We start from the raw sequence: 27,513 nt of genomic DNA, 5'->3' as shown, positions 1-27,513 counted from the left end.
TAACAGCACCTAGACTTTTTTGTTTTGTTTTGGTTTTGAACGTTACATTTTCCCCAGTTGTATGCAATTTCCCCAGTGTTGCATTTTCCACAGTTGTCTGCAGGATTTAGATCAGAGTATCCAGCTCTTTTGCTATAGAAGATAAGGGGAACAGTGGAGACTCTTTCTTCTAGATCCTTTCTCTTACCAGCCCATATATCTGCAAGGGCACCAAGAGGCTAAAGGTTAAAGGAAAAAAAAGAGTCGAACTTTGTTTCTTACAGCATTCAGAATTTTGATGATAGAATAGCTCCTGCCTCGGCTTTGTACTACTTCTAGATCTAGTTAAATGACCTTCTTGTCTATTTTGTTTTTCCCACAGTATCTTTTCAACACATTAAAAAAAAATTTCAGCTGTTGCTATGGATAACATCAAAAAAACTGTAATGGATACAACCATCCTTAAGTTCCAGGCTTTTCTAAACTGTGACCCATTGGAAATGGTTGGAAGGACTTGCTACATGTTAACTGGGATTACATATAAACACCTCTAGGTTTCTTTAAGACAAAATGAGAACCATAGAGGAGGAGAGTGTAATAGGGAGGAGAAGAAGCACTAACATGGCCAAGGTTATGTGTGACCAGTTTACTCGTAAGTTTAGACATTATCCATCTAAAATCCTGGTTAACTGCCTGCCTAAGGATGCAGAGGTCCAATAGTAGACAATCTGCCTCTAGATCCTGTTGCTTAGAGCAATATGAGCTGCAAGAGCTAACAGAGATTTATATTCCTCAAGATGGTATGTAAGCCATCAGCCAATCAGAATATGACCTCAGGCCATTAACCAATCAAATGCCACCTCACCCAGCCCTCACCCAAGTCCCCCTAGCAACAGCAAGAATGAAACATAACAGGAAAGAAGTACAGCTGGGTTATAAACCTAGACCAGAGAAGACTCATGCAAGTTGACTTTGACAGCACTGACAATTAAGAGCTAACCCCCTCTGGAGTCTCCCACACAAAACCTTCTGCATGATTTGTGCTTTAATTCAAACCTTAGCTCATTTTGAAGGAGCACTTTATATTTTTGTTGTTACTTTTTTCAAACTAGATTAATAAAATTCATCTCCAAAAACTTGGCCCGGGATTGGTCATATAATGTGAAGTCGCTGTCCCTAAGATGTTTTGAGATCTTCTTTTCAAGAATTTTCTGTCATGGATAGGGGTTCTGTATCCTAAAGATGGCTGTGGATTTTTGAAAACTGTGCAGGCTAGAAGTTTTGAGTGGCCAACTATATGTTAGTTCCCTGAGAGTAAGAATGTAGGGGACAGGATTTCCTATAGCATCTAAAACCATTCCCAGTTGGATCTTTATCTTGAAATAATAAGGGGAATGTGGAAGAGCCTGTTTAAACATAGGTGCTGTCTCCCAAGTAGGTGCTGAAAAAACCATGGTTGTTGGGTGGAATAGAGGACAGGACAGCTAGAACCTACCAATGCCAGGTGGAAAAGAAAAAGACAAAGAGAAACCTTCTGCTTCCTTCCATCTAATCTCATCTTTCTCTATGACTTTCCTCCTTCCCACTTTTTTTTTAGCTTTTAAAAAATTGTGAAGTACACCACACAAAGTGGAAAGCGCAAAGGATAAACATACAGTTCAGTGAGTTTTAACAAAGCAAATGTTTGTGGAATTACTGTTTGGTTCAAGAAATAGAACATTGTTAGCATTTCAGAAACCCTACTTGTATCCCCTTCTAACCACTACCCTTTCTCTCTCCCCAAAGGCAACCACTAATCTCACTTTTAACATTATCAGATCAAGAAGCAGAACATTACCAGCAGCTGCCTTTTATGCACCCCTTTAAATCACTATCCCTTCACCCCAAGGGTAACTTCTATCCTGAATTCTAATGTTGCATATCAATTATGTTTGATTTTGAATTACATATGTGAAAACATATAGTACATACTATTTTTTTTTTTGCCTAGCTTCTTTTGTTCAACATTATGTTTGTGAGATTCACCTGAGTTGTATGTGGTTATAGTTTGTTCATTTTCATTGTTCTTGTATAAATGTATAAATGTACATTTATAAATGTACTTTGTATAAATGTACCACAATTTCATTATACATTCTAGTGGAGGTGCACCTTTGCGTTGTTTTCTAGTTTTCAACCATTACAAATAGTGCTGCTATGAACATTCTTGTACATACCTTCTGTATACCATATACATGCATTTCTCTTCATTATATGCCTAGTGATGGGATTCCTGGGTCGTAGGCTCTGGGTCTGTTCTGCTTTAGTAAGTACTGACAAATAGTTTTTCAGAATTGTTGCCCTAAATTTATACTTCCACCATCAATGTATTAGAATTTCATTTGTTCCACTCTAGCTTGCAGCTGCATAACTCTTATCTTGGTTTTCAGCATCACATGGGCATGGTCTCTGTGTGTCTGTGTCTTCACATGACCACCTTTTTATAAGGACACTACTTGTATTGGATTGGCCCTACTACAATGTGATCTTATCTTAACTAATTACATCTGAACAACCTTATTTCCAGAGAAAGTCACATTCTGAGGTACCGGGGATTAGGACTTAAACATTTGAGGGGTGGGGTGGGACACAATTCAATCCATAACAGATGTGATGGTACTGAACATCTGTTGTTGATCCCAGTGGGAAAACTTCAACTTTTCACAATTCAGTGTGATGTTTTCTGTAGTTTTTAAAAACAAGTACTCTATAAGATTAAGATGTTCCCTTTTATTTCTGGTTTGCTAAAGTTTTTAAAAATTGTGACTGGATGTTGAAATTTGTCAGACACTTTTTCTTCATCTAATGAGACAGTCATCTCATATTCTCCTTTAGGCTCTCACTATAGTAAGTTACATGTATTTTTAATATTTTTCAAAAGAACTTTGATAGAAATATTAAAATTCCAAGTAAGTGGGATTTATGAGTTGGACAATGTTCTGTTTCTCTTTTCTTTCTCTCTTCTCTTTTTGGGAAAAGAAGGGGCACAAGGGCAGGCAGGTATCTGACCTGGCCCTAATGTTCTGTTTCTTGATCAGGGTGCTAGTTACAACAGTGTGATTGGTTTGTGAAATTCACTAACCTGTACACTTATGATGTTTAACTTTATGTATATAAGTTATATGTCAACAAAAAATTAAGAGAAATTCAGCTACATTCCTATGAGAATGAAAGCTCTTCTGAAAGATACTTAGATGCCCCAATTTCTACTCACATCAGCCTCCTAAGAGAGGTGAAGATCTGGGTTGCTAAGATGGAAGGAAGGTCAAATCTTTAAGTGGTTCACAATTGACACACTGACACACTTAATATGAGTTAGGTACTTTTTTTTTTTTCCTCTCCCCAGAATTCAGTGTGTATCAGCCTTGTTTTTCAGTGACTCATTCAAGCCAAAGTTGAGTATTATGTTGACAGATTGGATTATTTTCTAGGTCACCCTCGCGGGACAACCTTTGAATCTGGTTTTTGCTATCTCTTCTTTTAGTTGAGATTTTTCAACATGGATTTTTATGCGTTGAGTTATTCTAAAAAATTCCATTCTTCACTTTTAGCAGACGTTATCTTTCATATACCTGTAGGGATTGGTGTAGTCTTACATTCTGTCTTCAAAATGTTTCTATTCTTCACAGTTTTGTTCCCAACTGGATTTTTTTGTTAGAATTGAATTAACTCTACTCATTTAATTTGAGAAGAACTGACATCTCTACAATTTTTCCCTTTTCATTCAGGATCATGGTAAGCCTCTCCATTATTTCAAGTCTAATTTATTCCCCTCGGATATGATTCTGTATGGTTCTGTAGTTTTCTTCATATAAATTCTACATATTTCTTATTAGAGTTATTCCTACTTGCTTCATGTCTTTTTTGTTGTTGTTGAGATTGTTGCTATTGTGAATGGACCCCCCCCCCTTTTTTTTTTCATTCAAAAATGAACCTTTGGAGCGATAGGATCTCTACCAACCCTTTCAGCGGTGAGACTCTATGGTTCCTTGGTTCTATGAGAATATTCTACTCGCACGTCCATTATCCGAACCTGAAGGAAGATGGCAACCGAGAGTCATTAAGCAAAGGGTCGCTCTATCTCGCCTTTGTTCTCCTCTCGGTGGCTACTGCGCAGGCGTAGTCGCTCCAGTGCCGTCCCCGCCTTCCCCGTCGCGGGCCCAGCTCAGTAGCGCCGGCGCACTGGCGCGCTCCGTTTACACGCTCCGGGGCCTGTAGGCGCCGCGAGTTCCGGCTGTCGCCGTCGCCGCCGCAGCTCCTGGAGGTCGGTTGCGACGAGTAACGGCGCCGGGACGAGCCCTGCGCCGCCTTCTCCGATATGTACCCGAATTGGGGCCGGTATGGCGGGAGCAGCCACTATCCGCCGCCGCCGGTCCCGCCGCCGCCACCGCCGGTGGCGCTTCCTGAGGCCTCGCCGGGGCCCGGGTACTCGAGCTCGACGACTCCCGCGGCCCCCTCCTCCTCGGGCTTCATGAGCTTCCGCGAGCAGCACCTGGCGCAGCTCCAGCAGCTGCAGCAGATGCACCAGAAGCAAATGCAGTGCGTGCTCCAGCCCCATCACCTTCCTCCGCCCCCCCTGCCGCCCCCGCCGGTGATGCCGGGGGGCGGCTACGGGGACTGGCAGCCACCGCCGCCACCGATGCCCCCGCCGCCTGGGCCGGCCCTCAGCTATCAGAAGCAGCAGCAGTACAAACACCAGATGCTCCACCACCAACGAGATGGGTCTCCTGGTTTGGTTCCCATGGAGCTGGATTCCCCCCCTGAATCTCCCCCTGTACCGCCGGGATCTTATATGCCCCCTTCTCAGTCTTACATGCCCCCACCTCAGCCGCCACCCTCGTACTACCCCCCGGCCTCGTCTCAGCCCTACCTACCTCCCGCTCAGCCGTCCCCTTCTCAGTCCCCACCTTCCCAATCCTACCTGGCGCCCACCCCTTCTTATTCTTCCTCTTCCTCCTCCTCGCAATCCTATTTGAGCCATTCCCAGTCCTACTTGCCTTCCTCTCAGGCATCTCCTTCCCGCCCCTCCCAGGGCCATTCTAAATCCCAGCTACTAGCTCCACCACCACCGTCCGCCCCTTCTGGGAATAAGACAGCTGTCCAGCAAGAGCCTTTGGAGAGTGGGGCCAAGAACAAGAGTGCTGAACAGCAAGCTGCCCCAGAGCCAGATCCCTCCACAATGACTCCACAGGTAAGAAAGCATCTGCCTGAGCCGCAACTTTCACCTAGAGGGCCCTAAGTGAGCAGGCCTCAGGGCTTTAACCTGTGCTTAGGCTAATTCCAACACAATGAATAGCTAATTTACACTCCAAAGGATTCCTTACGCGTCAAGTCTGACATCTCTGCTTTTCAAGTAGCTAAATGTGGATTATTAAAAGAACAGGGTTTGAGGATGTTTCTGAAAACCACAGAGTAGTGGGGTGGCTGAAGAATTACTTCTCAGACATATCCTTTGGTTCCCTTTGACCCACCTCCTAGATTTTGTTGCTTTTACAAAGAGCACTTTCTTTTAAAATTGTATTTTAACCTCAAATTTCCATTTGAGAGGCAGCATAAAAAAGAAGTTTCCCAAAGGCTGTTACTTGAAATGTATACAAACCTTATGACTAGTTAGCTTCTTTAAAAAGTTATTCAGGGGCCACTGATAGCTGTCAGCTTCGCGAATTCCAAATGTTAGCAAATGAGGAATGGAAATCTTATTCTTACCAGGAGTGTCTAATTATGTGTATACGTGGGTATGCGATACATAAGAAGTCTCTTTGTCTTTGACCATTTGGGAGTCTCTTGGTTATTTTAAGGAATGGACCCATTCATCCTTTTCCCAAATCACTTAAAGCAAGCTTTAAGTCATAACCATTTTGCTGCAATGCATTGTTACCATTCGCTCCAGAGTAACTGCCTTGAAATTTGGCCAAGGTGAAGAAAAGTTACTGATATTATCTTCCTCCATGAGAGAGTCATTTCTATAAACTTCTGTTTTAAGTGATGCTTCCTACAGAGCAGTCACAGATGGACAGGATAGCAGTAACAAATGAATTTCTCCCTTAAGAAAGAAGATAGAACTAAAGTGGAGTAAGTAACTTGTTAATGATTTCTTACAATAGACACTTCTAGCAATTACTAATCTACCTTAGATTCCCTAATGAAAAGAGAGTCTTAGTCTGCAAGCTCAGATTTACATATAAAAGATTTCCAGAAGATAGGGATGTGGTGCTTTAATGGTTTGCCATTAGAAATTAAGAACACAAGTTGTTTTAAGTAAGCAAGATGTTGTGCTTGACACATCAGGAGAAGACACTTGTGATATTGGAGTAAAATAGGAGAATAAGAGATTCTTTTTTTTTTTTTTTTTAATATTTTATTTATTTATTTGACAGACAGAGATCACAAGTAGGCCCAGAGGCAGGCAGAGAGAGAGAGGAGGAAGCAGGTTCCCTGCTGAGCAGAGAGCCCGATGCGGGACTCGATCCCAGGACCCTGAGATCATGACCTGGGCCGAAGGCAGAGGCTTTAACCCACTGAGCCACCCAGGCGCCCCAGAATAAGAGATTCTTTGGGCTTACACCATCCCATTAGGTTATTTTCCCCAGATTCCTCTGTTCTAGAGAAGAAATTTCTGACCCCATTCCCAACCCATTCTGAGATTCCCATTGTTTTTGTTGTCAAAACACTATCGGAGTTAGTCCATGCAAAAGTACAACATCCATTTTCTCCTCTCTACTAGACTTTTTCTGGCCTTCTGAGAGACAAATGAATTGTTTTTGGAGGGTGGGGAGGAGGAATCAGACCCATCTTTAATACAAATACATGAGCATTGGTTTGCTGGTTTTGCTTTTCTGCCTTTACACCCTTGTCTTGAACTTCTTTCAGTGCTTTGCGTATTCATTGCCTGCAATTCTTTGGTGAGAGCCAGAAAAAAAGAGTGGAAGATGAGGCTTGAGAAGTGTAGGGGGCAGACCAAGAAGGGCCTCATAAGCTTGTTTAGGTTTTCTTACCTCTGTCTAGAAATCACCCCAAGTTTCTCAACCCTCTCTCCCTGCCTTAATTGTATTATTTTCAAGGTACATTTCAAATATCAGAGTCTCTGTGAAGCCATCCCTGACTCACCCATCTGCTTGGTTGGTTTTCAGATTTTAAGTCCCTTGCAGACAGGGACCATCTCACTCATCTTTTTATCCTCTGTAGCACCTAGGACAGTGCCTTGCAAACTGTAGACTCTGCATGGAGATTTGTTGAATAAGCTACAAGAGTTGTCATGTTCTAGACTTAGGATACTTTGGCTTATTAGATTACACAGGTTTTCTTCATGCCAGTACTGATCTCTGACAAAGAACCCTTCTGCAAATTTATTATTCTTTGGTTCGTATTTTATTTTTGGAATATGTCATTAGAAATTTTGATGGCGAAAGATCATAAACACACCCAAAAGTAGAGAAAATGATATGGTTTCTTCTTTAAACTCGTCATTCAGATTCAAAAACTGTCAAGATTTTATCATGTTTACTTGACCTGTGCCTTTTTTTTATTGCTGCTGAAATATTTTAAAGCAAATCTTAGATGTCATGTCATGTCATCTCTACATTCTTAGTCATCTTTTTAAAAAATGGACCTTTTCGGAGTGCCTGGGTGGCTCAGCTGTTAAGTGGTTGCCTTTGACTCAGGTCATGATCCCAGGGTCCTGGGATCAAGCCCCACATCGGGCTCCCTGCTCAGTGGGAAGCCTTCTTCTCCCTCTCTCACTCCTTCTGCTTGTGTTCCCTCTCTTGTTGTGTCTCTTTCTGTCAAATAAATAAATAAAATCTTTTTTTTTTTAAAATGGACTTTTCCTTAGGTAAATACATTATAACACCTACAAAATGTAACAACAGTTTCTTTGTATCATCTAATACCTGACCCATTCAGACTTCCCCTATTGTCTCATCATACTAATTTTAAAAAATTCCTTGGTATCATCCATGTTAAAATTCCCCAGTGAACTCAGTCATGCTTTAATGGTTTATTCAGATCAGAATCCAATACAGACATTGTGAAGTAGGATCATTCTTTGTCATGGAAGGCAGTCCTGTGCATTGTAAGATGTTTAGCAGCACCTCTGTCCTGTAACTACTAGATGTTGGTAGCAGCCTACAGTGGGAAATGAAAGTTTCCACACATTGCCAAATATCCCTTGGGGGTTAAAATCACCCTCAGTTAAGAACGCCTCATCTAGATTAGTCTCTCCTATTCTCTTTCTATCCCATGCCATTGAACCTGATGAGAAATCTGTCTCACTTGTTCTGCAGAATGTCCCACATTCTGGATTTGCCTGCTTTCTCTTGGTTTCTTATCATTTGACTTGTCCCACTCCCTTTCACGTTTCTGGTAAACTCTGAAGGCTTAGATTTAAGTTCACATTTCTTTTGGCAAGTGTACTTCATGAGGGTGGTGCTGTGTACTTCATTTGCATCTCATGAAGAGACACACAGTGCTTGGTTGTCCCACTATATTGGAACCAAGATTGATCAGGGGTTAATAGTCTAGTCCCTCCATTATCCCGTCAGTTTTGCCTCTAATGTTCCATCTGGTGATTCATCCGCTGATAGTCTTTGCCTGAGTAAATTAGTTCTTCACTGAAAGTTATTACATGGTGATTTTTTTCTTGCTGTTTCTTCTACATTTACTATATGGAATTCTGTAAAGAAAAACTTTCATGAACTAGAACTATTTTATTGGAAATACAGTTGGTATAGGAAAGGTAGGATAAGTGCTTAATAGTCTTCCATTTAATGTCTAGTTTTCAGGATAAAGCATTGATGATTTAATGCAATGTGTATTTTTGAAGAATTAATTTTTCTATGTGTTTAAGGGACTGGCTAGGTAGAGTGCATATTGGCCTTTTTTTCATAACTTGTGACTTTTTTAATCCTTTTATTCTCAAAATTTAAGCTGTTGACTTGGATTAGAATTTTAGTCACTTTTTTTTTTTTTTAAAGATTTTATTTATTTATTTGACAGACACAGTGAGAGAGGGAAAACTAGCAGGGGGAGTTGGAGAGGGAAAAGCAGGCTTCCTGCTGAGCAGGGAGCCCAATGTGGGGCTCGATCCCAGAACTCTGGGATCATGACCTGAGCTGAAGGCAGCCGCTTAACGGATGAGCCACCCAGGTGCTTCAGTCATTTATTTAATATTCATGTATTTATTGAGTAGCAGTTATGTGCCAAGTGCTGTGCTTAGTTTAGTACCAGAGATTAAATAGTGAAGAAAGTAAGACATGGCATTTGCCCTCAATGACTCGTCCCAATGGGAAGAACAAGACATTTAATAAGTAATTAAGAAGAGTACAAGGTGCTGTGGGATTATAAAATACACAGTATCACTAGCCTGTTCCATGAGGAATGGGAAAAGGTCGGGGTTTTTTGTTTTGTTTTGTTTTCTGGTTTTAAGCTCACCATTATATTTGCAGTGTCTTGCTCAGGGTCTAGCATGTAGTAGGTGAGAAACAAATATTTTTTAAGTGATTGAATATGGTTGAGAGCTAACACCTAATTGAAGAGGCCTCCCTTTGAAGTGATATTTAAGTGAAACTTGAAGAACAAGTAGGAATTAACCAGATAGCATTCAAAGTAAGGCTTACTGAAAGCCCAGGGTAAGGGTGGTAGACAGAAACCAGGTCGGGAGGGCCTATGAGGACTTTCAGGCAGTAGGAAGCCATTGAAGGATTTTGTATAGTTGAATATGACAGATGGGCATTTTTGAAAGCTCATTGTGTTTGCTGTCTGGAGAGTGAAACTGAGAAGAGCAAGGGTGACTTAGAGACAATACTTAAAATAATCCAGGCAAGAGAATAGAGTCTTGGACTTGGATGGTCATACTGGAGATGGAGAGGAGTGGAAAGACTGGAGAAATATTTGTGCGCTAGAATCTAATTGGAGATTGAGTAGTAGTGGAGAGGGAGGTGTCAAGGAGGATTCCTGAGTTTCTGGAGTCGACTGCCGGGTAGATAGTGGTCCCATTTACTAATAAAATAGGAAAACCTGGAAGAGGAGGAAGAACAGGTCTGGGAGTGATGTGAAAGGGTGAGTGTAGTTTTAGACCTACTGAGTTTGAGGTCTGTGAGCCACATGATTCCAATGGAGATGTTCAATTGAGAGTTAGGTACAGGTCTGGAGTCTAGAAGTGAGATCTTGAGACATGAAAGAGTTGTGAGTCATCAGCATAAAAATGGTATTTGGGGCACAGAAATAGAGGAGGTCTCCTGAGGAGTGTGTGTAGAGTAAGGATAGAGTTTAAAGGACTTTGAGCCTAGTCCCGCAGAATCTCGGTATCCACGGAAACCAACAGAAGAAAGACCAAACGGGTAGGTGGAAAGTCAGGACAGTGCAGTCCCACAGAAGTACAAAGAAGACTGTTTCTAGGAAGAGGGAGTGGTCAGCTGTGTCACTACCACTGAGAGGTCAAGCAAGATAAAGACTGTGAGTTATCTTTTGCATTTACTGACATGTAGATTATTGTTGACCTTGGCAGGAGCAGTTTCATAGTGACTGAAGCCATATTGCATTGATTTGAGGAGTGATGGAAGGTGAGGAAATGGGGATGGTGAGTATAGACAACTCTTTCAAGAAGTTTGACTGAAGGAGAGAGAGAGAGAATGAGGGCAGGAGCTGGAGGAAGAGGTGAAGTAAAGGCGCCTTCTTTTTTAGTTCTGATTTTTTTTAGATGGGACTAAGATTATCTGGTGACCTTAATTCCTGGAGTGGAATGTGAACCTCAAAAGTATTAAAAATAAATATGTTTTAAATAAGACTAAAAAATGGAAAACCATTATTTTGCCAGATTTCTCCCCACCCCTTGCTTTAGGATGTAGGACATAGTACATTTAGTGTTACAGGCATTGATAATAACCTGGATAGGAAAGGCAACCTTCTGAAATTATCTCTAAAACATCTCTCTCTCTCTCTTTCTCTCTCCCTCTCTTGTCTCTTCCCTTCCTGCCCCACCTCACACATTCTCTGCTTTATATTTCCCTGGAAAATCATTTAGTACCTAGTTCATTACTGTACTGGTAGCAAGTGGTTAGTAAATGCTTGCTGAATAAATTAGCTTCTTTTTGATAGTGATATTTTTGACAAATAATTCTTACATCCTTTTGAACTCTCTTCGTTCAATCTCTTTTTGAATGTGACATATGCAGTGATTTTCCTCTATCTGTGAACTAGCATCCCATGTAAGATTGAGTTGTCTGATACGATGGGACAGTTAGAAAAAGTGGCTACTAGTTTGGCTTTGGCTTCATTAGTAAGTCCAAGCAGGTTTTATTTCTTTCTAAAATAGAGATAAGTCACATTTCTCTTGGGGTCACTGAGGACATGTCTGAATGATGCTCATCTATAGAGCTTTAAAAATGTGCTGAAGCCAGGTCCTAGGACTGACTTAGATCTAGTTACTCTGCTTCTTGGGTTCATATGAAATAGAAATTAACCTACAGTGCTACTGTCAGCAAATCAACAAGTACTCGAGCTCCTAATAAGGTTCTTAACCTTAGACTAGGTCTTAGACAAAGATGGGAAGCATTGACAGTTAGGGGGGTACATACAAATTGATCAAGAATCTAGATCTGTACAGTCTTCCATGTCTGTAGCCATTGGCTTCTGGTTTATGAAAGATGGTTTGCATCTTTGTGTATCTTTTAGTGATGCTTTCAAAGCAACTAAAAACAAGGGAAACTTTTAACTTTTACTTGAAAGAGACTAAGTTTATTAATTTTTTTAAGCTGAAAGATAAGCCTGTTGCTTTTTTCATAAAAGAGTGGAAGACATTGAAAATGTTTTAATGGTACATTATTGTCAACTATCATGGTCAGTGTGCTGTGTTTTTTTTTTTAATGTTCAGTAGGAAAAATAATTATTTTTCTGGAGCTGATGATTATGTACATGGTAATTAAAAACATAATAGTAGCTCACTCATGACCCAGACTTCAAGATGTAGGTAGTGAGATGGAATTTATTCCTCTCAATAGTTTGAAGCAAGTTTCAGGTCATAGAAATGAGTGCAAAGGAAGTCTTCAGTTGATCAATAACCCTTTAGTGACATTCTCCTGTGCTCTAGCACTATGCTTAAGCACCAGATAGGATATAAGAAAAGCATGAGACATCTCTCTCCCAAGAAAATAACATTCTGTGACTGAAAAAACAGATAATAAAACAGTGAATCTAAGCAAAATGAATCCACTCAACACAGGTACCCAAAGTTTATGTAAAAAGTAAAAAATTTGATTTGGGACACAATCTTAAAAAACAAAGCCCCAAATCATAAGGGATAGCTGAGTCTTAGAATGAACAAAGAATAGTGATTTGGTTTCTGTACTATAATTTTTAGTTATAATACCAACACAGTTAATATGGCAGCATTACATGTTGTCTTTATTTTGGTTTTGGATATATTGAAAAAGAAAGTAGAGATTTATTAGTTTTCCTAGGGGCTGTTTTCAGACTTTGATATTCATATTCTCTTTTGCAATTCCTATTATAAAAAATGTTTTGGTTGTTAACTGACAGGACTTCTGCTAGATCCTCAGCTGTCAGTAATGGGTTCCAAAGTTCTCCAACATCACTTTCATAAAATCCTACATCTTTATAATTGTAGTAGAAATACATGCTGTTTTTAATTATGGAAGTATAAAGGGTAGTACATGTGTGAATATTTTAGTGTTATGACAACTCTTTTCTGTATGCAACCTTGTAACCATAGGGAATTATATAATAAGTACTGGGAAAATGAAGATCCTGTAGTTAGGTCTGAGTGGTGAGATTTTTTAATTGATTTTAATTAATTAGTTATTGCTTATTTGTACAGCCTATTCTCCTTATTTTGAGGTATTTGTGTTCCATAAAGTTGCCAAGAACATTGAATTAGTGAATACTAAACCATTGCTCCCAGGGGGAAATACAGGGTTAGGTTCCTGTGAGCCTTTGGTGTCATTTTAATCAACCAGTTAATACATAACCTTGTTTTACATGTGTTCCTGTTTAATGACACCTTATTTAATATACTTTGTTGATTCATTAACATTGAACTCACAGCCAACAGCATAACACATGTCTGAATGAAATTTATCTAACACACAGGTTTTCTGTGTGAAGCACGTCACAGCTTCCTTGCACTTAGGAACACCAGACCGCATACCACACTATGCTTGCAGTCATTTTAAACAGCAAAGTCACCAACAAAAAGCACAGAAATCTGAAAAATGTGGTCCTAAATAGACCATGAAAAGGACACTTATTTACAGTATGAGAGCGAAACAAAAAGGCAGAGCATGGCCTTGTTCTGCCACAGCAGGAAATGTGCAAGTCTGGCAACTCAGAATTTTCAGTGCTCTATTACGCATGTCCACAAATGACACCAGAGTTTCCCAAGTATTGATTTTGGAGTTAGAAATAAACTTTAGCAAGTAGGCATATTTGCAAATATAGATTCCATAAATAATGAGGATCAGCTGTATTTTCTAATTATTTCTGCATTAGATTTGTTACTGTTGTAACGTTTTTCAAGTGGACGCACAAAACAAGCTTCCAGAAAGTTAAATTACAGTATAATTTGGAGAACAAAGCTGAGTCTTTTAAAATAAATAGTATTCTAAAACACAGTATATTCTCATTTATGTGTATGTAGCGGGCATACAGCAGGTGTTCAAAAGAGGGACGAGCACAGGAGGAAAGAGAAGGCAAAGAAGAGACAGAACTATTTGGTTGTGTTCATTAATGATGAGACTCCTTGGATAAATCCGCACCAGCCAATGGCAGGTTAAAAATAAGCAGCTGTGAATACTGAAAGGATTTCCTCTGAGCATTTATCAAAAAGACTGCTCTCACTTCCAAAAGTATGTGTGTTAAAAGAGTAGAGAAGTATGTTGAATTAATATATATGGTGTAACTTGAATGTATATACTTGGGGGAGGAATTGAAAGATCATGTTTACTTATTTGCCTTTCTCAGTCCAGCTTTGCCTTTTCTTACATACAGACATGTGACCACAAATACAAACGCAGGTCTCTGTCAACACCAAGTTGCAAATATATAGGATTTTCAACTAAAATTTTTAAAAATGCCCTCTGTTGTAGGAACAGCAGCAGTATTGGTATCGGCAGCACCTGCTTAGTTTGCAGCAGAGGACAAAAGTGCACTTGCCAGGACACAAAAAAGGTCCCGTCATAGCAAAGGATGCCCCTGAGCCAGTAAAAGAAGAAGTTACAGTACCTGCCGCCAGTCAAGCACCAGAACCCTCTTCGTCCGATGAGCCCCCATTGCCACCACCTAATGAGGAGGTACCGCCTCCTCTCCCACCTGAGGAACCCCAGGTAACCATAAAATTAATTATTTGCTGTTTAAGAAATTGTTTAGCTTTTTCCTGATTCTTTTGTATATACTTTTGTCAAATGAATATATGTTTTTCTGTGTGTGTATTTTTTTTTTTAAACATGCAAAATTCCGATATGGGAAAATTGGATAAATGCCTGATTGGGTTTAGAAAAGGCATTTTTCTGATGGTTGAAGTGAGTGAAGAATTAGACACTCTTCTGTACTGAGGCTCTCTAAGCGCTAAAAGGATGCCCGGGAGCTGTCACACTGGCAGCCAGGGCAGCCATTAGGAGCTGCGGTGTCTGTTGTTCAGCTGCCCCAGCGGCAGGGGAGGCGCTGTCCCTTGCGGGTGGTGGGGACTCTGCACAAGTTGGTTAGCCATTCCGTGCTGTAGTTTCCTCATCTGCAAAATGAGGAAACAGTGGCTATCTTACAGAGCTGTTGAAGCATTCAGTGTGATCATCCTTGTCACTGAACATAACACACGGAGAGTTCTCACTTTGGTCCGAAGATATTTGTTCTCCCAAGAGCCTGTGTGGAAACTTTACTGAGCCATAATGATGACATTGTAATCTCTTAGTTGAAAGTGGCTAATGTGAAAAAGAAAAAGGTCTCTCTCTCTCTTTTTTTTTTTTTTTATTTGACAGAGATCACAAGTAGGCAGAGAAGCAGGCAGAGAGAGAGAGGGGGAAGCAGGCTCCCCACTGAGCAGAGAGCCTGATTCAGGGCTTGATCCCAGAATCCTGGGATCATGACCCAAGCCCAAGGCAGAGGCTTTAACCCACTGAGCCACCCAGGCACCCCAAAGGTTTCTTATAGAGTGCAAAGGACATAGCTATAAAGCAACTGTTTTGGGGAAATGGTTGCCCTGTTCAGGAACAGTGAGATGATTATTACAGTGAAGACTATGGGATTCATAAAGTCCTTTATATAAGAACTCGTGAGCCACAGTGTAAGCAGAGCCAGGGATTTTATCTAAACACAAAATAACTTTTCTCAGTCAGCCAGAGTTGTAAAGATTCTGAACTGTGTAATACAATACTTAATAAAATATTTGGGTCTTTTGTTAATTTGGTTGCTGTTTTGTTACTTATATAAAAGTGTATTTTCTCTTTTATCTTTTAGTCTGAAGACCCGGAAGAGGACGCTAGGTTAAAACAGCTGCAGGCCGCAGCTGCGCACTGGCAGCAGCACCAGCAGCATCGAGTTGGCTTCCAGTATCAGGGAATAATGCAGAAGCACACTCAGTTACAGCAGATCCTCCAGCAGTACCAGCAGATTATCCAGCAGCCGCCACATATGCAGGCAAGTGCCGCCTCAGCTCGCACGTGGGAAGTTGCCCCAAGTCATGGAGGAGTTGTTATTCTTGAAAGAGATCTAAATGTGAAGGAGAGAAATTAAATTTGATCTTTCCATGGGGGTTCCAAATAGTTACCTGTCACATCACCGGGGATTTGGGAAGTACAGCTTTATAGAAATGCCCTTGGGATGGGGCAGGTGTAGTGCAGATTTCTGGTCATGTCAACCCAGGCAGGTGTTAAAGGACCGTTGCTAAGGATTTTAAGAACCAGAGATTCTTATCATGTAGTTTCAAGTTGCCTACAAATCACTTCAGTGACAGACAAGCAAAAATCCACCAAAAAGATCATAGCAGTCACCACAGAAACCTAGAAACAGAGCAAAAGATAACTGCTCTTTTTATATCCAGAAGACACAAACTTGTGTCTGTATGTCTATAGTAATAAATCATTTTTAAAATTCTTAAAGTGATCCATGGTAGTACGAAAAACTTGAAAACAAATATTACTGAGATAGGTATTTGCTTTAGTGTTTAGTTGGTTTCTCCAGCTCTATGATAACTTAGGGAAATGAGTCAAAGGAAGAAAGAATGATCGTCATTAAGGAGATGTAACAAGTTTATCCTTACTAGTCTCCCAAAGTCTTTAGCATTTTAATTAAGACTACAGATGCCCTTGATTCGTTAATATTTTAACTTTAGGGTCAGTTCTCTTACAGGAATGTCTTGAAATAATTGTCACCCTTTGTTCGTAGACCATGTCTGTAGACGTGCAGCTGCGGCATTATGAGATGCAGCAGCAACAGTTTCAACATCTCTACCAAGAATGGGAGCGGGAGTTTCAGCTGTGGGAGGAGCAGCTCCATTCTTATCCTCATAAAGATCAGCTTCAGGAGTATGAGAAGCAGTGGAAAACATGGCAGGGACATATGAAAGCGACTCAGACCTATCTCCAGGAGAAAGTCAATTCCTTTCAGAACATGAAGAACCAGTATATGGGGAACATGTCAATGCCACCTCCTTTCGTTCCGTATTCTCAGATGCCTCCACCTCTACCGACAATGCCCCCTCCGGTATTGCCTCCATCATTGCCACCACCAGTGATGCCCCCTGCCCTGCCTGCTTCGGTGCCACCGCCTGGCATGCCCCCACCTGTGATGCCACCTTCTCTACCAACCTCTGTGCCCCCACCTGGGATGCCTCCATCTCTCTCTTCTGCAGGGCCACCGCCAGTTCTTCCCCCACCTTCCCTCTCCTCTGCAGGGCCACCACCCGTTCTTCCCCCACCGTCCCTCTCCTCAACAGCCCCTCCACCTGTCCTGCCCCTCCCACCATTGTCTTTAGCCACACCTCCTCCAGGATTACCTCCCCCCGGGGTTCCACAAGGGATGCCTCCTCAGTTAGGATCAGCCCCAGTCCCACCAGCCTCCACTTCTCAGAGTTCACAGGTTCCAGAGAAACCTAGACCAGCACTGCTTCCCACTCCTGTGTCTTTTGGTTCAGGCCCGCCCTCAGCCTACCACCCTCCATTGCAATCAGCTGTTAGCCCATCAGAACAAATGAATTCTAAAACTCTGAGCAAGTCTACTCTGCCATATAGTTCATTCTCATCTGAGCAAGGACTTGGGGAGTCTTCAGCTGCTCCATCTCAGCCAATCACTGGAGTCAAGGATATGCCAGTGAGGTCAGGTGGACTGCTTCCAGATCCTCCTAGAAGCAGTTACTTGGAAGGCCCAAGAGGCCCAAGGTAGGTCTGCTTTTGTTTGGTTGGTTGGTTTGGTTTGGCTTTTTTGTTGATTTAGGCTGAGTAGGCCTTGATGGTATAAAAACTTTATTTATACGATTTTTATATTCTTTTTGTACTTTTATATACATTCCTGGTTTACAGTTAATAATGTTAGTATTGTTCACTTCTTAGATGTGACATAATAAAATCTAGAAGTAGTAACATGCCCCCATTTCTTTGATGTCACTGCTTTTATCCTACATGTAGAGATCATAGTCCAGAATGAATGTCCCGTTTTAGGGTAGTGCCTCTCAATTTCTTGATGACTTTTTAGCTTCAGAAGTAGTATTTATTAAGTTTTATCTTTTTTTTTTCTTAATTTCACAATTAACTGAATCAGTAAATTCTTTTTTTTTTTTTTTTTTTTTTTAAGATTTTTTTTTTTTTGTTAGAGAGAGAGAGATACAGAGCGCAAGCACAAGCAGACAGAGTGGCAGGCTAGAGGCAGAGGGAGAAGCAGGCTCCCTGCCGAGCAAGGAGCCCGATGTGGGACTCGATCCCAGGATGCTGGGATCATGACCCGAGCCGAAGGCAGCCGCTTAACCCACTGAGCCACCCAGGCGTCCCTGAATCAGTAAATTCTCTTTGTTAGATAATATGCCTGCTGTTGGCGATAAAGATGAATAAGCCAATATTCGAATGAAATAGGCAACAAAATTTAGAATAAGAGTAAATAGGACTTTCATCCATTTGTTTAGCAAATATTGATTCCTGCTCTGTGCTTATAGCAATGAGTATAACAGAGCGGACAAAATCCCCGCCCCCATGGAGCTTATTTCTTGTATATCTCCCTCAATTTGGGAGATGTTTTCCTTTTGTCTGAACCACATTTTTATTTAGAAAAGCACACAGAAATTTACTACTAGTCTTAAATTTTTTTTTTTTTTTTAAAGATTTTATTTATTTATTTGACAGAGATAAATCACAAGTAGGCAGAGAGGCAGGCAGAGAGAGAGAGAGGAGGAAGCAGGCTCCCCGCTGAGCAGAGAGCCCGATGCGGGACTCGATCCCAGGACCCTGAGATCATGACCTGAGCTGAAGGCAGCGGCTTAACCACTGAGCCACCCAGGCGCCCCATTAGTCTTAAATTTTTTTGTTTTTGTTTTTTGTTTGTTTTTGCTTTGCATTTTAAAAGGTGTTAAATTCATTTTTCAAGTTTGTAAAAGTATATTCCCCCCTGCAGGTTGACCTAAATGTTAATTTTTCTGTAGAGAAACCTTACCAATCACATTTTTTTCCCAATTGGAAATTGTGATAGAAATACGTACTCCTTATACTAAATATAGATGGTACAAAAAAATAATCTAAAAAGTGAAATTCACCTAATTCCACAATCTAGAGATAATAATTAAAAATATATATGCCATCAAAAACGGGATCATACTGAGCATTTTGTCTTGTAGACTTTTTCTACTCATCAGTACATTGGTTAGTTTTCCATCTCAGTGTCAGTGTTATCTATATTATTTTAATTTAACCTGAATTTTGACTTTTGGAAACAAAATATATCTTTTTTATTTGTTCCCCAAATTTATAACTCTTAAAACAACATGGCACAAAACTCCACCATCGAATAAGGTGTTGACAGTTCTCTAGAAAACTTATTATTTCTTGCACTGAACCTAAATGTGTTGCTGTAACCTCTACCTGTTGATTCTAGATCTGCCTCTGTGGTTAACACATAATTAACATGAATTCCTCTGGGTGCCAGAAGCCTTGCCAGAGGCTTTACGTGCATTATATTATCTCATAGAGTCTTCTCAGCAGCCTGTGAACAAGGCAGGCTATACCCTGTGTTTACCCTTTAGAGACTGGGCTTGAGAGGTTTGAGTAACTTGCTCAGCATCATATAACTGGGAGAGTAGAGCCTGAGTCCACACCCAGTGGGAGCAGAGTCCAGGGGGCTGCCAGAGCAAAAGCACTAGTTAACTGCTGTATTTAATGCCATGATTCAGTGATATTCAGACTGTCAGTGATTACAAGTACATTTTGTAGTCTTGATTTACTTGGTATGTGTAACTTTTTTATTAGAATTCCCACTTATCTCTTAGATTAAGCATTGCCTTTTGGATCTGGTGATGAATTTGCTGTCAAAAAAGTGCATTATTCTTAACACCTTAAGAAACAGAGATTTCCTGCTTCCTTTTTTCCCTATCATATTAATGTTTTCTGTCTTTTGCCCACCAAATCTTGTTGTAAATTTAGGACCTATTTTAGGTTTTCTTCTTACCATAAGGTACAGCTAATAATTTCACTTCTAGGCAGATCTTAGCAATTATGTAGCACAATATCCCGTTCATAGCAGTTGATATTTATGTTGCATTTTAGGTTGTCTTCCTGGGTCTTGCACATATTATTTTATTATTTCTCTCTGATCTCATGAAGTAAACATACAAGGGAAGTTAAGATTTGGAGAGATTCTACATAAATTGCCCCAGATGATGTTGCTAGTAAATGATTGAGATGGAATTAGAATCCAAGGCCTTCTGATCCCCCCCCCCAACCTTTTTTAAAGATTTATTTATTTATTTATTTATTTAGAGGGAAAGAGAATGAGCCTATGCCTGTGGTGTGGGGTTGTGTATAGAAGGAGAGGGAGGGAGGGTCCCAAGCAGACTCTGTACTGAGCGTGGAGTCCAGTGTGGAGCTCAACCTCACGACCCTGAGATCATAACCTGAGCTGAAACCAAGTCAGACACTCAACCAACTGTACCACCCAGGTGCCCCGATCCACTTTTGAGTTCATTTTATTTCCTGTGGCAAGTAGTTGATGGCCTCTTCTTAAACATTGGCACTGTGATAAGGAATACCAGCATAATAAGGTATTGACAATTTTCTGGAAAGTTGTGCCTAAATGTGTTGCTGTCACTTCTGCCTGTTGACTCTAGATATGGCTCTGTGGTACAACAGATAATTATCCTATCCCCGTCTCTAGCATGTCCCTGTGGTTCTTTAAACACCGCCCTCCTGTCTCTCCCAGCGGGCCTTACCTGCTCTTCTCTGCCACCGCGGAAACTCCGATTCTTCTTTTCTTTTCACACTAACATTGTGTCTGGCCTCCTCCTGCTACGTTGCTCCCTGTCTCGAGGAGGGCCTTGAATTTGCCAGTCTTCCTTCACAATGAGCACTTACTTCAGATGCAGGGAACCGAAGAGCCTGTTACCAGCTTTGTTATAAATAACGTACTTGTGTAGCTGAACAAAACATCTGTTTGGCTTCCCTGGTCTTTTTCACATTAGCCATTACTAGGGCAAGCCTCTCTCATCCCGAACTTGGATAGTTGTTTTTGTTTTGTTTTTCTCTTTTTCTAAGACTTTATTTTACATTTCATCTAGTTAGGTTTGGGCCAACTTTCTGGTCTGCTGCAATCTTAATAAATGTTGATTATATTGCTTTTAGATGTTCCTCTCCAGCTTTTTCACGTGCAACTTTGATAAGGATGGCTTTTTGGTTTTTGAATTGGATCCTGCTCACATTATCTACCCTGTTTCTAAAACCTTTCCCCAATCTAGCTTATAAAATCATTTCCATTTCTCTTATCCTTCTAGTTCTTTTGCTCACTTAGCTCATATCGCGTTTAATCTGTGACTATTGCCTAGGCATGATTCTTTTTCCTCCTGTGTACCTAGGTTAAAAAAAGAAAAAATCAGTGGGAAGCTGGTAAGTGAATGAAAGAGACTGAGGTAGGAACAATCCACACTGTCAAGGAAACCTGTGAAAGCTGGGTAGAGAAACAAGAATGGAGAACACAGATAACTAACTTACCAATACTTACTATCAAAATAAAGTAATGTAAATTACTTTGAGTTTTTGCAAAATCCAGATTTACGCTGCTTTCTAAAAACTGTGAAGGTTTCCAAGAAGTCCAGTGGTAGAACTGCGTCATGTGTAAATTCCATACTGGAGCATCTGGGGCAGCTGTTTTGAAGTTGTGTGTATGTATGTGTATCATTTGATTCATCAGGTCTTCTAGAAGACTACCACTGCTCTAAAACTGTTAGGTCAGTGGATATTGGTTTCCCAGAACCCTTTATTTTTCAGTCATAAAATTTATTTATTAAAGGGTAACATACAGAGATATACACAATCCTGAGTGCATAACTTAGTGAATTTTCACAAAGTAAACACAACTCGTGTTATCACTACTGGGATAAAGACATGAAGATAACTAGTGTCTTGAGTAGTATCCTCATGCCCCTTCCCGTTTTCCTTCGCCCCAAAGATAACCACTAGACCAACTTTTTATATCACACATTAGTTTTGCCCATTTTTGAAGTTTTATAAATGGAATTCTACTGTGTGTACTCTTTTTGAGTCTGGCCTCTTTCATTTGACATTATGTTATTGTGAGATTCATCCCTGGTGTGTTCATTCCCTTTTCTCTACAGTATTTTGTTTTATGACTATACCACAATCTGTTTATCTAGTCTAATAGTGATGATCATTTAAGCTTTTGGTTATTACAAAAAGCACTGCTTTGTGTCTTTTGGTGCTATATGTGTCCCTTTAGGGGTGTGTGTGTGTGTGTGTGTGTGTGTGTGTGTATTTTGTTTAGAAATGTACCAGCGATTGGAATTGCTTCATTAGGGGGTAGGTATGGTTCTGCTTGGATAGATATTGTCAGACAGTTTTCTGAAATGATTGTGTCCATGTACATTCTCACCAGCGGGTTTTTTGCATCCTCATCAACACTTGGTATTGTTAAATTTTTATATCTTAGCAATCTTGGTGGACATCTAGTGGTGTTGTGGCATGGCTTTAATTTGTATTTCCCTGATTACAAATGAGGTTAACTTGTCTTTCCATTTGATTATTGTTAAGTTGAATTTCCTCTCTTATGAAGTGCTGATTGAGGTCTTTTCCCAGTTTTTCTATTGAGTTATGTATTTTTCTTACTGATTTGTAGGGATTCCTTATGTATGCTAGATATAACCCTGTTTCTCACTCTATAGCCCTTTGTCTTTCTCATCCTCACTGTACTGAAAAAGTGTCATATTGATCCAGCAGACCCTTTTGACATTTTAAAGGAATTTTACAAATAACTTACAGAAGTAACAATAAAGGGATAGTGAAAAACAACTTATAGGAATTTTTATAAATATTTTACAAGTGCAGAGCTCTGCCTCAAGTAAATTTTGTCACATAAACATAAACATAAAAGATGAAATAATCCTGTCACACATTCTCCTGGCAAAGCAAAACGGTCCAGGTTCTTGGCACAGAGTATTATGTGATGATATCCTTCCAGTTTAATGACTAAGCGGATGACAGTACATTTCCTTTCTGTCCTTAGAAATCTATTGTTCACTCATCGAATCTTGAGTTTGAGAATATTAATCTAGGGTACTGTCATCTAAGGACTTAACAGTTGGAGATTTCACTTTTATGATCGGTTTCACAGCTTTATTAGAGCCTAGAGTGCTTCTGTCTCTGTGTTTATTTTTTGATTTTGACACAGCTTCCTCTCTCACTTTTCTTTGCCATGCTAGTCAGGAAATGAAAATTTCTAAATTCTCAATTGTGTTCAATGAGCCTAAAAGTAGGGTGTAATATTTTGGGCAATACAGAGTGGGGTGAGGTGACAGCTGTTTTCACCTTTGCTTCATCTTTTAGGCAAATCCATCATTCCTTCATTACCTTTGTATTTTAATCTTCTTTGGCATAGTTGGGGATAATTGATAAGTAATGATGAGTGAGTAATGAATTCTAGGATAAGGAAATTGCAGAATATTTAAGATAAAGAAAAAAGTCACTTAGGATCTCATAGTATGTCTTAAATTTATGGAAGGCTGTAATGGATCCATAATGGACCCAATTGCATGTAATGTAAGTTTTATTCTCTTTTTTAAGAGGTAAATTTTCTCTTTGTTCTCGGGAAAGCCTATAAGAAAAAAGTCATGAAATAGCAATCCTCATAATAGAACTGTTTATTTTTTAAGAGTTTATTTCAATTCCAGTTAGCATACAGTGTAATGTGTGTTTCAGGTATTACAATAAGGTGATCCAACACTTCCATGCAACTCCCGGCATGCATCACAGCAACTGCACTTCCTAATTCCCGTGCTCTGTTTATCCCATCCTCACCCCTGCCCACCTCTTCTCTCGTAACATCACTTTTTCTCTAGAGTTAGAGTCTGTTTCTTGTGGGGGGGGCACCTGGCTGGCTCAGCCGGTAGAGCATGGGACTCTTGATCTCAAGGTTGAGTTCAAGCCCCGTGTTGGGAGTAGAGCGTACTTTAAAAAAGAAAATCTTTCTTGGTTTGTCTATTTTTTTTTCCCTTTACTCATTTTTTTTTGTTTCTTAAGTTCCACATGTGAGTGAAATCATCTGGTGATCATGTCTCTGACATTTTGCTTAGCATAATGCTTTCCAGCTCCATCCACATTGTTGCAAATGGCAAGATTTCATTCTTTTTTTATGGCTGACTAATATTCCATTACACATACACATGTATATGTATATATACAAACACACACCCCACACACACATCTTTATCCATTCATCAGTGGATGGGCACTTGGGCTGTTTCCATGATTTGGCTATTGTAGAAAATGCTTCTGTATACATTGGGTTGCATGTATCCTTTTGAATTAGTACTTGTGTATTCTTGGAATAAATATCTAGTAGTGCAATTGATGGATCAAAGGGTAGTTCTCTTTTTAACTTTTTGAGAAGCATCCATACTGTTTTCTATAGTGGCTATACCAGCTGGCATTCCCAGCAATGGTGTAAGAGGGTTCCCATTTCTCCACATCCTCACCAACAGCTTTTTTTTCTTGTGTTGTTGATTTTAGCCATTCTCATAGGTGTGAGTATACTAGACTGTCTAAAAACAAAACAAAACAATTCTAAAATTAGGATTCAGTGAACCCAGAGGAACCTCAAAGGTTAATGGTGTCTTTTCATTAATAGACATTATTGATTTTAATTTAATAGTCTAATTTGTTGATCTTTTCCTTCATGGTTGGTGCTTTTTTGTGTCCCACTTTAAGAAATCTTTGTTTACCGCAAAGCCATAAATACATTATCCTATTTTATCTTCTGTTTTTTATTGTTTTACCTTTTATTTTTAGGTCAACAATCTATATAGAATTGATTGTTCGTTAATGTGTGGTATGGGGTAGGGGTCATGGTTTATTATTTTTCATATGGCTGTGTAGTTGACCCCAGTGCCATTTATTGAAAAAGTCATCTTTTCCTTACTGTGTTGGTAGTAAGTCCATCACGAGTCAAATGACTATATGTGGGAATTTATTTCTGGACTCTATTTGCCATCCTTGCACCAGTATCCTGTTTTAATTACTGTAGTTTTGTTAATAAATCATGATATCTCTTAGTATAAGTCCTCCAATTCTGTGTCTCTAGATCAGAGGTTGGCAAACTTTCTCTGTGAAGGGCCAGATGGTAAATATTTTTAGGCTTTGTAGACCATGTTTGGTTTCTGTCAAATATTTTTCTTTCTTCCTTTTATTTTTCACCTTTAAAAATGTAAAAAAAAAATCATTCTTAACTGTATTTGCCCCATGGGCCTTAGTTTACTGACCTCCAGTCTAGATTGACTTGTCTATTCTTGGTCCTCTCTCTTTCCCACATAATGCTTAGAATCAGCTTGTCAGTTTTCAGAAACCTGCTGGAATTTTGATGAAAATTGCATAGAATCTCTTGACCATTTTGCACAAGACTTGCCATCTTTGTAATATCTCGGCTTCTGATCTGTCACACATACTTTTTGATTGGTTTTCAGGTTGGAATTGTGGACCTCTTCTGTACCTGTCTTATTAGGATTAGTAAGGGATTATAAACACTATAATTTTACTCTTTGCTTTCATTTGTTATGGTTGTTCCTGTTTTTAGAGATTACTCTTGGGGGGAATTTTGATTTTAGGATCTTGGTTGTACATATTAGAAAATAACTGAAAAATTATCTCACATGAAAATTAAAAGGACAGGAATTTGGTTCCAGAATTGAGTATTTTGTAATTCCCATGGTCAGCTGATTTCAGTATGTTTTTGTAACTGTTGTGACAATAAGGTGTTATCTTGTTTAAGGGTATATGTATTTCTGCATACCTCTTAAGTTTTTATACGAACATTTGGAGTCTATTTTTTTATGTCAAATCTTTTATAAGTTTTATAAATACCTCTAATGGTTTCATACCTAGTTTGGGGGTTTTTATTTTTTAGAAGTTTATGGAATGCCTAACTGTACAAAAATTTTCTGAATATTTAAATACCAAATATTTGTTTTTCTTTTCATCTAATCAATGGGCAATGCATGTGTTTTGATGTGATTGTATTCAGTGAATATATACTATGTTTGTACTTTATTTCAAATGTTTTTATATGTTAAAAAGGTCATAGCATTTCATTGTATTGATGTAAACATGACATTTTTGTGCATACTTTTAAATTGAATATCTCTTAATATATTTCTTCTAAAGGCTTAAGAATTCTTTACTTTTATAAATACAAAAGGTTTTGATAGTCTTACATTTTGTTACATCCTCAAGCTTTAAAAATTTGAAAGTGCAGTGCTGATAAATAATTGCCATTTACGTGTAGTGTTGAAAGTATATTTCAGTTGCTTTAACATTTTCTTACTCCCCAAATAAAAATAAAATGATGACCCTTCGCTGTTGATCAGCAATTTAATCTGAAAGCAAAGCGCCCTCCCCTTTAAGGAAACTGCATACTGTATGTGCGGGCATGACACTTGTAGTAATGAGTTCCTTAACTTTTACAGCCTTGCCACTGTGTTCTGTTCTTCCTTATCTGCACATCCTTTAGTGCCTCTGGCTTTGTTTTTTCTTTCCTCTGGCTTTGACACTTGCTCTTCTCTTTGTCTGGAATCCCTTTCCTGTCAGTTTTGCTTTACTACTTCCTATTTTTCCTGCCCTAGGGGCAGGGAGCTCTAATTATGTGTTGAGATCCTTCAGTGAGTCAGACCATGGGGATCCCTCAGTGAACAAGGCCAACATGTCCCATTTGATCAAATTGTGTTCTCATTGTTGGTTTACTTGCCTCACTCATCCCGTGGACTGTGAACTCGAGTTATGTATCTGTTTATTTATTTCTAGAGCTGACAGGTCCTGACAGATGTTCAATCAGTCTTACTTATGCCGGAATGTCTCTGTTATGGACAAAATTCTGTAGGCGTTCACAGTTTGGGTAGGAAGGCAGTTCATTTGTATTCAGATTTGTTGATAAAACTGGGAAACAAATGCACAAGGGTTCTTACTCTTGTACCTTGTGGAGGATAGTCTTACTTAACACTTAAGTGAACTAGTGATTATTGAATTGAATACAAAGCTGATGGCTTTACACAATTTTAATGATCTCAGGTGTTTTTCCAGGCACTTTGAATTAATAAATGTAACTTCAAGAAAAGGAACTAAACCATCACAATGCGTGAAACAGTATCATAAATAGGTAAATAAGTAAGTAAGTGACCTCCATCCTAAGCATTGCGGTGTATCCTTTGACAAGTCTCTGGTCAGCTCCTTTTCCTTTGCCCGACAGTAACGATGCCAAGCCTTCACCACTTTGTAGAGACCGTCTGCACTAGTGCTGCTTTCTTTGTTTCCACAAACATTTTTATTTTGCTTTGTATCTTTATTTTAGCTTCTTGCCTCCTAGAGAAAATCAAGGCTTTCAGGCCCAGTGAAACTCACTTCCTGCCCTTCTGTTTACCTTATCTTATTATCCTCATCTTTCTTCTTCTAGCCTCAGAGTAAGTCCTTCTTCCTCATGGGTAGGGGTAATCTCTTTGTGCCACTTAAATTCATTTTACATTTTTATCCAAGTGGTACACACCTACAGTTTGGAAAAATCAGGCAAAGCAGCCAGCCTAGATTCTAATGACATCTTTTAATTCTTTAGCTGTTTCTTCTGGTAATTACCTTCCTGTCACTAAATAATATGCTCCGGCTTTCTTGACTTAAACATTTTAGATGTTATATATTTGCTTCCAGGTCTGATAAGGATTTAATTCTTACACTACTCCAACCCCATCTGCCTAATACATTTATATCACTGCTGTTAGATAAGTAAACCAGGTTTGCTAGAGGTAAGCAG

At 39.5% G+C, this 27,513-nt stretch overlaps 1 protein-coding gene across 2 annotated transcripts in view; it reads left to right on the top strand.

The window, feature by feature from the left end:
- Positions 1–4,183: 4,183 nt before the first annotated feature.
- Positions 4,184–27,513, top strand: part of YLPM1 (YLP motif containing 1) — a 76,866-nt gene continuing 53,536 nt past the window's right edge. For both annotated transcript variants that reach the window (XM_059373737.1, XM_059373738.1), the window contains exons 1-4: positions 4,184–5,209; positions 14,118–14,354; positions 15,481–15,660; positions 16,408–17,399. In XM_059373737.1, the coding sequence (XP_059229720.1) occupies positions 4,337–5,209; positions 14,118–14,354; positions 15,481–15,660; positions 16,408–17,399 (2,282 nt within the window). In that variant the 5' untranslated portion in view covers positions 4,184–4,336. The remainder of the gene's footprint in view (positions 5,210–14,117; positions 14,355–15,480; positions 15,661–16,407; positions 17,400–27,513) is intronic.

This window comes from Mustela nigripes, chromosome 13 (genome assembly GCF_022355385.1).
Source record: "Mustela nigripes isolate SB6536 chromosome 13, MUSNIG.SB6536, whole genome shotgun sequence".
Taxonomy (NCBI): Eukaryota; Metazoa; Chordata; class Mammalia; order Carnivora; family Mustelidae; genus Mustela; species Mustela nigripes.
This window is presented reverse-complemented; position numbering and strand designations above follow the sequence as displayed.